Here is a 9956-nt window from a genome sequence, read left to right on the forward strand (position 1 = left end):
CTTGAATACTCAGTTCCCTGCCCTGGTCCTCTTGCAACTATGCCTCTGTAATTCCCACAACATCATACATTCCAATTGCTAACTGAGCCTCAAGCTCATCCACTTTATTTGTTATACTTCATGCATTCGTATATAATACTTTTAATTCACTACTCCCCTCACCTTTCACATTGGTTCCTATTTCACTTAGCCATACTCTCCTATCACTTCCTGAGCGTTCTGTCTCATTAATTCTGATGTGTTTCTTAACTTTTCCTATAATTTATTTCCCTTTAACTCCATCCTTATATTTCCAGTTTGTCTCCTCCCCCCCCCCCCCCACCTCCCCTCACATTATTTAATTTAAACCCACCTGTAAACCCACCCATTATATCCCTCAATAAGGTCAACCCTCATCCTCCTGCCAGCCATGGAATAAAGTCCTTGCCTGCCCAATCTCTTCCTGCAGCTCAGGACCCCGCCCTCGCAACATCCTTGTAAAACTTCCCTGCATTCTTTCCAGCTTAACAACATCCTTCCTATAGCAGGGTGAGTAAAACTGAATATAGTGCTCCAAATGTAGCCTCACCAATGTCATGCACAGCTGTAACATAACATCCCAAATTTGATACTCAATAACCTGGCCGATGGAGACCAATGTACCAAAAGCTTGCTTGACTACCCGACCTACCTGTGATGCCACTTTCAAAGAACTATATATCTGCACTCTTAGATCCCTCTGCTCTACAACATGCTCCAGGGCCCTGGAATTCACTGTAAAGGACCTACCCTGATTTGATGTCCCAAAATGCAACACCTCTCACTTATCTACATTAAACTCCATTAAACATTCCTCAGCCCGCTCGCCCAACTGATCAAGATCCTGCTGATCAGTTGGGCCTGCCCCTCCCTCTAATCTTTCCGGTGAAGGAGGAGAGGATTTGGTCCGTACATGTTCGGGCCGCATCAGTAGACCGCCTGATAGATATGGCAAATTTGTTTAACTTTAATGGCATGGGTGCTCACTATACTCACTCTTTAAGGGGGAAGGATGTAGATTGGTTTATGCATGCAACCAATCATATATAGGTTAGCATCACTAACCCCGCCTTACTGTATCATTACTGTATCATTTATATTAACACCCACTTCCTATGCTACGGTAGCAGACAGGAGGCAGTGACTACTAACATGCTGTCAAGCCTGTATGTGGATTAAAGATGATCTTAAGTTACGTGTTGTGTAGATGTCATATTTACAGGTGGTAACTGCTTTGGAATGCTGCACTGCAAATGGTTGTTGGTGGTAACTTGACAACTTCCTGTTTGTACTGTATATTGATTTTAGATAAAACGCTACCAGTTACGGCTGTGATTTTTGGCCATCTTACTCAGTCCCCCTACGCTCATCAGGTGCAGAGGATTCTTGCCATCAATGAAAAATAAGAGTGTTATTAGTGTTTAAAAAATGTTGTGAATCTATCTCCTGTCAATCACACCACAAAGGCCACACCCCTTCTGGTGGGAGGGGGGGGTGGATTATAACACCCAGAAGTGTGGGTGTGGCTCAGTCTCTGCAAGATGGGGGAGGGAGAGGTCACGACTCTAATTGAGCTGTGAATCATCTGAACACACTGAATTTCTGCTGAACTGTGAGTGTGGTGTTCATGTTGTAGTTTGTATGGATTTATGGTGGCTTAAAATGGTATGTAACTGCATTTGAATGTGGTGGCCTTACACCCTGCATGAAATGGTATTAAACTGCATTTGAATTTGGTGGCCTTGCACCCTGCATTAAATGGTATGAAACTGGACTTCAATTGGGTTGGCTTGCGCCCTGCTTGAAGTGGTAAGAAACTGCACTTGAATTTGGTGGCCCTGCCACCTGCTTAAAGTGGTAGGAAACTGCATGAGTTTTGTGGCCCTGCACCCTGCTTGAAGTGGTAGAAAACTGCACTTGAATTCAGTGGCCTTGCACCCTGCTTGAAATGGAATTTCAAGAAATAGCCATGAGTCAACTGCTCGCCCACCAGCCGTGAGTGAGGTGCCAGCACATTAGGCTTGAATGACTGAGCAGTCACCCTAAGAATCCATTGGCCCACAATGTCCATACTAGCCCTCTGGAAACCAGTTCCTTTAGCCCATAATACCCACACTAGCGCTCAAGAAAGCCCCCCCCCCCCCCCCCCCTAATTTAGTTTAGTGCACGTTTTGAGATACAGTGAAAAGTTTTTTTGTTGGGTGCTATCCAGTTAGCAGAAAGTCTATACATGATTACAATCAAGCCGTGCGCAATGTATAAATAAAGGATAAAGGATAAAGAATATAATATTTAATATAATAGGGCACAATAATCATTATTGAATAATATTATCAAAGAATGCCTCTAAATTGGATCCCTTCATTCAAATACTGGTAGTTTCATGATCTTTCCATGCATTGCTATTACCCAGGGCCTCCACAAACTGGTAACAAAATGAAAGGTTTATTGGAATGATGAACGTTGAGAAAAATATCAGGAACACTAATATCATGCAGGCAGAAATTAAAACCACATGTACTGAAGAAATCTATCCAATTCTTAGTAAAAAAAAAGCAAAACAGTGGTATGAAAAGATATTACACTCAAGCTATTGTTTTGAGTGCAACTTCAAAGGTCTTGACCCGAAATGTCACCCATTCCTTCTCTCCAGAGATGCTGCCTGACTGAGTTGCTCCAGCTTTTTGTGTCTATCTTCGATTTAAACCAGCAGTTCCTTCCCACACACTTCACAAGGACCTATCAGTATGTCCTTCAACAACCTAGCTGCCCATGTGGCAACACTGTTTATGTTCAGATCAGTCAGAGATTGAACCAAATAAGCTACGCGAATATTTAGTCCCGGTACAAAGCCGGGGGTTAAATACCGTTGTGTTTAGTTTGTTTAAATAAATCCTACATATCTTCTGCTCAAAATAATGCTGGTGCTTGCAAGTATCGAACCCTGCGGTCGGAATCCACATGCACGTGACTCTGGCAGGGTCGTGTTTTCGCACGGTTTCTGGGCTCTCTCCTTCAGTCGTTGTGAGCCCACCGTTGTGGTCAGTTGTGTTTTCAGCGGCAACTGTTAAGACCGTGACTGGTGAATCACATTGTAAATAAATTTGATTCAAATCAACAGACTGTCGTCTTGATCCACTAAATTGGTGACCCCGACTCGTCAAACAGGAGTCAGACGGTAAAAACATGCAGGACAATGACTTTCTTGCCTACGCAGTGGGCGCCCAGCAGGACTCAGTTAGCTTTCGGCTACCCCCGTTTTGGCCTGATCAGCCACAGGTATGGTTTGCACACGTGGAGGCACAATTCCATCTGCACTGAATCGTCACCGATGAGATGCGGTATTTCCACGTGGTGGGGGCCGTGCCACAAGAGTCTGCCTCCCATTTGCTTTCTTACCTGAGAGATCCACCTGCGACGGCCAAATATGATGGCCTCTAGGCCCTGTTGCTCGGGCTCAGTCATCGGGCTCAGTCATCGTGACCAAGCCACGCAAATCCTACACGTGGACAGTACGGACGATCGGAGACCTCTGCCCTGGTGGCCCGGATGCTGGCTTTGATAGACGGCATCGACCTTGCCTGCTGCTCAAACCGGCCTTCCTCGAACAGATGCCCGACAACGTCCGCCTGATGCTCGCTGGCGCTGATTTCAACAATTGCCAACAGCTCGCGGAGAGGGCCGACGAACTGTGGATGACTAGGTACCAGGAGGTCTGCGCCATCAGCCATCCGGCTACACCGGCTCGACTACCGGGGCGGCGGCAGCGCGAGGAGGCCCCGCCACCGCCCCCCTCTGAGGATCCGCCGCAACGCCCGGAGACCCATAGTAGACACGGCTGGTGCTACTACCATCTCTGTTTTGCTGCGGAGGCTCGACGCTGCTGAAGTCCCGATACGTTTCAGGGAAATGCTTCAGCCGATCGCCTGTAGAGGCGAACGCGATCGGCCCAAACGAATGCCTCTATGTCAGTGACCACCGCGCTGGCCGCCGTTTCCTCGTGGACTCTGGTGCCATTGTCAGCATCCTTCCCCTGACTGGCCGTGCTACCCGTGCCGGTAAGATAGGCCCCATCCTCTCAGTCATTAACGGGAGCGACATTCGATCGCATGGTACGCGGACCCCTAACCTTACCTTCGACTCCCACCCGTTCAGGTGGAAGTTTGGCGTTGTTAACGTTGCCCAGCCAATCTAGGGGGCTGATTACCTGCGTGCGACCTCCCTTCTCATCGATGTGCGTGGCGGTCGTATGGTCCCGTTGTCAGACCTCCGCCCCGCCGAACCGCGCAGCCTTCCCTCACCCGACCAGCAACCCGACGCCATCGCGGAGGTCAATAGCCCTTTCGCCGTTCTGCTCTCCGAGTTCACCGAGCACCTTACGCCCCATTTCAGCGGCGCGGTGTCCCGTCACGGAGTGGTGCACCACATCCCTACCGAAGGTCCACTGGTGCATTCCTGCGCGCACCGTCTGCTACCGGATAAGCTGCGCATTGCCCGCGATAAGTTCCAGTTAATGGAAGACATGGGCATTGTCGGGTGGTCCGATAGTCCGTGTACCTCCTCACTACATATGGTCCTGAAGGCATCTGAGGGTTGGACGCCGTGCGGTGATTGCAGGCGGCTCAACGCGGTAACCACGACGGATCGTTACCCGGTGCCCCATATACAGGATTTTTCGGCACATCTTGAGGGCGCCACTTTCTACTCGAAAGTGGACCTGGTCCGGGGTTATAATCAGATCCCTGTCTACCCCGATGACATTCCCAAGACGGCCACCATCACGCCATTCGGCCTTATCGAATGGCTCCGCATACCGTTCAGCCTAAAGAACGCCGCTCAGGCGTTCCAGCGGCTCATGGATCAGGTCGGACGGGGCCTGCATTTTGTTTTCATTTATTTGGATGACATTCTGGTGGTTAGCGGTTCGCAGGCAGAACACGTTAATCACCTTTGCCTTTTGTTCGAGCGCATGCGCGAGCACGGCCTGGTGATTAACCCCGCGAAGTGCCAGTTCTGCCTGCGCTCCATTTCATTCTTGGGGCATCGGGTTACCCACAGGGTGCCGAGCCACTGTCTGAGAAGGTCGACGCCATTCGTCAGTTCCCTTGGCCGCTGACCTTCAAGGGTGTGTAGGAGTTCATCGCAATGGTTAATTTTTACTACCGATTTGTGCCATCGACCGCCGCCATCATGCAGCTCCTGTTCCAGTACTTGGCGGGCAAGCTGCGGCACCTGGTGTGGTCAGACGAGGACAACACGACATTCGAAGGTGCTAAGGCAGCGCTGGCAAATGCCACCATGCTAGTACACCCGAGGGTCTCTGCTCCCACTGTGCTCACCGTCAACGCTTCGGATGCCACTGTAGATGCAGTCCTGAAGCAGCTGGTTGATGACCACTGGCAGCCGCTGGCATTTATGCAGCCGGCAGCTGCGGGCTCCGGAACGCAAGTACAGCGCATTCGACAGGGAATTCCTCGCGCTCTACCTAGTGATCAGACACTTCCGATATTTCCTTGAGAGCCGCGCTTTCACTGCTTTCACAGACCACAAACCACTCACTTTCGCACTGGGTAAAATCGCCGATCCGTGGTCCGCTAGGCAGCGGCAGCACCTCGCCTACATATCCGAGTTCACCACTGACATTCGGCATGTAGCTGGGAAGCTCAACGTCGTGGCTGATGCTTTGTCCCGTCCGGCGATTCCGTCAGTCTTGGCGCTGGACCAGGGCATGGATTACGGTGAACTGGCAGCAGCCCAACAGGCTGATGCCAGCATGGCAAGTTATCACAACTTTGGCTCTGGCCTTAGGCTAGCAAAGGTGCCTGCGGTGCGGCTGATGTCAAGGTCCCGTGTAATGTGTCCATGGGTCGAGCCCGTCCGGTGATTCCCGCCAGTTGGAGACGGCAGGTTTTCGATGCGGTCCATGGCCTAGCCCACACGTCCATTCATGCGACATCCGCCCTAGTAGTGTCCAAGTTCGTCTGGCATGGATTCCGCAAGCAGGTGGCCGCCTGGGCCCGTGCGTGAGTTCCGTACCGTGATATCCCGTTATTAGATACCTCAGCGGCGCGCCCGGGCTATGGCAACCAACTGGATAGCCTGTTTTGGGGTGCCCTCCGACATCACTACAGACCACGGAGCCCAGTTCACCTCGTCTCTGTGGACTGCCCTGACCGCCTATCACCCGGAGGCGAATGGGCTGGTTGAGCGATTTTATTGGCACCTTAAGTCAGCATTGAAGGCCAGGCTCATCAGATTGGGTGGACCAGTTGCCCTGGGTCCTCCTTGGCATTCAAACAACGCCCAAGGAGGACCTAACCGCCTCCTCGGCCGAGCTCGTCTATGGCTCAGCCTTACAGGTGCCTAGAGATTTTTTTTGCCTGCCGCTAGCGGTTAGGAGGTTTCAGCTTCAGTGGTTGCTGGCCGAGTTTGTGAATGGGTGCGCGCATTGGCTCCCGTCCCCACTTTCAGGCACGGGTCGGCTTCGGTGCATGTGCCAGCATCATTACAGAATTGTGCTTATGTTTGTCTTCGCAGGGACGCTCACCACTCGCCACTGCAGCGGGTTTATGAGGGGCCGTATCGGATGTTGCGAACCGGAGTCGCCACGTCCACTTTGGACGTGGGCAGCCGGGAAGAGTTCGTCTCCATCAACCGACTCAAGCCCGCTCATGTGGACGAGGACAGCCCAGTGGTAGTGGCTACACCGCGGCTTAGAGGTAGACTGCCGGCCATTCAACCCTTCCCTAGCACTCCTGTTCCCGGCTCTGTTTCGCCGGTCCCTGTTGTTACGCCCGCCCCTTGTCGCGGTTTTTGCGTTCCCCCGGCTCTGTTCTGCCGGTCCTGATGCTACGCCCATCCTGCGTTTGAGGACCACACGTTCAGGCCATACTTCAGCTCCGGGTTGTTTCAGTACCTCAGTTACTGGGGGGGGGGGGAGGATGTAGCGACACCTGCTGGTGCTCGCAAGTATCAAACCCTGCGGTCGGAACCCGCGCACACGTGACTGTGGGAGGGGTCGTGTTTTCCCGCGGTTTCTGCATTCTGCCCTCTGGTCGGTGTGAGACCACCGTTGTGGTCAGTTGTATTTTTAGACCGTGATCGGTGAATCACATTGTGAATAAATTTGATTCAAATCAACCGACTGTCGTTTTGATCCACCAAGATATATTTTATATTTCAGGCTGTTCTTTAGGAATCCGAAACCGTACATTTCAAATTTCAAGCTTAAAAACAAATCATGGTAACAAAAACTCGCTAAATTGCCTTAGACTATTTAAATGTGTATGTTCGTTCAGCAACCGAGTGGAAAGCAACTGTGGGCGAGGTCGGACGTCCTGCGCGGGTCACTTTAAAATCATGAGCGAGTCTCAGTGCAGCACAGCCGGGCAACTGCAACACATTATTGACAGCATGTGCATCGAAATTGATTGAAACTGCACTGCAAGTAGTTGGGGGGGGGGGGGGGGGGGGGGGAAGAGGGGGAGGAGGGGGGGAGAGGGGGAGGAGGGGAAGAGAGGGGGGGAGGAGAGGGAGAGGGGGAGCCCTCTGTTAAAATGCACATCCAAAGACTACCCCAGAGGTAGGAGATATTAACGCTGTGGAGCGCTATAATCCCTCGCTTCTCTTGCCCCTAATCAGTCTGAAGAGGGTCTCGACTCGAAACGTCACCCATCCCTTCTCTCCAGAGATGCTGCCTGTCCCACTGAAGTACTCCAGCTTTTTGTGTCTATTAACGCTGTGGAGAATCGCTTAGTACATAAACGATGCAGAGTTGGGCGAGAACTCGCTTGGCCGAAGGACCTGTTTCCGCGCTGTATCTCTAAAGTGTTAAAAGTCTAAAGCTGTCCCGTCGCATGCAACGTCCAATTCACGGCTGCGGCAAATACTGGGGAAAGACACCTGTAACGGGACGTAAAGGATGGCATGTTGGGCCAGGAAAGTCAAAACAAAACAACACTGGAACAAGATACAAAGTTCTGGAGTAACTCAGCGGGACAGACAGCATCTCTGGAGAATGACACATAAAGTTGGAGTAACTCGGCGGGACAGGCAGCATGGCTGGAGAGAAGGAATGGGTGACGGGTCAGGTCGAGAAGAAGGGTCTCGATCCGAAACGTCACTTATTCATTCTCTCCAAAAATGCTGCCTATCCCGTTGAGCTACTCCAGCTTTTTGTGTCTATCTTCGGTTTAAACCAGCAGTTCCTTCCTACACATCTCTGGAGAACATGAATAGCAGATGTTTCGCGTCTGTAGAAGGGCTCCGATCCGTAACGCCGCCTATCCGTGTTCTCCAGAGATGCTACCTGATCCGCTGAGTTATTCCAGCAGTTTGTCTCTTTTTATTTGTATACCAACATCTGCAGTTGCTTGTGTCTACAAAATAGAAAGCGTATCTTAAACCGAGGAGGGTTGCACTGGTCAGGACGCTCCCGAACCCCTCCGATTTTTCTAGTTTGCAAACTTGCTTACTTGTTGACACCCCACTCCGTGTAGTTGATGCTGAAAAGTCCCGTTAACAACTCATCCAGCTTCCCGCTGTAGTTGGCCTGAATGATGTAGTCCATCCCTGTTATCAGCTTCTCGTCCAGTTCAATCACCAGATAATCGTTCTCAACTGCAAGCCAAGTGCAGCGGATGGCCGGAGGGTGCAGGGCGGCGATGGCCACCCCAGTGTAGTGGAGCTCATGGCTGTGCAACAGGATGACCTCGGTCTCCTTGATGCAAGTCACCGTCACGTTAACTTGGCCGAAGAAGTGGCTGGGTCGCTCCAGCCCGGAGAGCGAGCGCGGCCACAGCTCCAGCTGGTAGTTCCTGGCGATAAGACTGTTTGGTAAGCGGGAGTTGTTCCAGGGACCCTGGCGACTTGGGTCGGTGCTGGGAGGCTCCCAGGTCGGCGAGAAGATGCCCGTATTCTCAGCAACCAGCTTGCCATATAAAATGGCCAAAACCGTGCAAACCACCAGTAAAACTAGGACGAGGAAGCTACATAGCACCACTGTCTTCCTGCTGAGGTAGAACCCAGAGGTGGATGTTGGTCTCATTTTTGGTGCCGGTTCCTTTCGATGGGAATTCTCCAGCTCGGCTGGGAATTAACTTTCCTTACATTTTGTTGAGTTGTCACATTTCCGTGATGAGGCTGAGGAATGAAATCTGAAACCACTCGGGGCAATATTCATCTGACTACCAATCCGAAGTTTTGGTGGGTAACGCCTAGTAAGATCTCACTTTACCAATGGCAGCACAAAGCGTAGCGTTTCCCGGGACCTGGGAGTGCCTCTGGTCACTTTGAATTGGAGCCTGACGTCCGTGTCAGAAGAGATTCACATACATACATCGTTCACACACGTCGTTTAGAGATTCACATCATGTCAGGCTCCAATTCAAAGAGCAAACGGACGAAAGAGCAGATGTGTCTTGTTTAGATTAACTTTGCCATGTAATGCGTAAAACATGAAATAGCGCGCACTGATTCTGGAATAAATAAATGATAAAGGATTGTGGAATTTACGGAAAGTTACTTGGCATGCATTCTTCCCCTGGGCTGCTACCAACAAACCCTGCGGCGTGGTTTATTAGGAACTGGGGCAATCTGCAATATTTAATTAATTTGTTAAAGGCAACTATGCGATTGAAGAACAATGTAATATGACCTGGATTGTTGAAATCTGTGCAGATGTAATTGTAAGGGTAGGATTCGATGCGTGTGTGCCGGCAGAAGGAGTTGATGCCAGGAAGAAATTCAGGAACCAAATAGATGAATAGTATAATACTGAGAACTATATTCTCCATGCTATCTTTCCCTTTGCTCTATCTGTTGTACAAGAGACTGGCGTGATTGTATTTGTGTATGATTTGATTTGTTTAAGAAGGAACTGCAGGTGCTGGAAAAATCGAAAGTAGACAAAAAATGCTGGAGAAACTCAGCGGACGAGG

General features: G+C 50.6%; 1 protein-coding gene across 2 annotated transcripts in view; it reads right to left on the minus strand.

The window, feature by feature from the left end:
* The window catches only part of LOC129695817 (aminopeptidase Q-like), a 137146-nt gene extending 127716 nt beyond the window's left edge, over nucleotides 1-9430 (minus strand). Inside the window, exon 1 of one of the 2 annotated variants that reach the window (XM_055633165.1) lies at nucleotides 8493-9430. In XM_055633165.1, the coding sequence (XP_055489140.1) occupies nucleotides 8493-9064 (572 nt within the window). In that variant the 5' untranslated portion in view covers nucleotides 9065-9430. The remainder of the gene's footprint in view (nucleotides 1-8492) is intronic. The other variant, XM_055633166.1, reaches the window with a different exon arrangement.
* Between the last annotated feature and the right edge of the window lie 526 nt (nucleotides 9431-9956).

Source organism: Leucoraja erinacea, chromosome 3 (assembly GCF_028641065.1).
Source record: "Leucoraja erinacea ecotype New England chromosome 3, Leri_hhj_1, whole genome shotgun sequence".
Classification (NCBI taxonomy): domain Eukaryota; kingdom Metazoa; phylum Chordata; class Chondrichthyes; order Rajiformes; family Rajidae; genus Leucoraja; species Leucoraja erinaceus.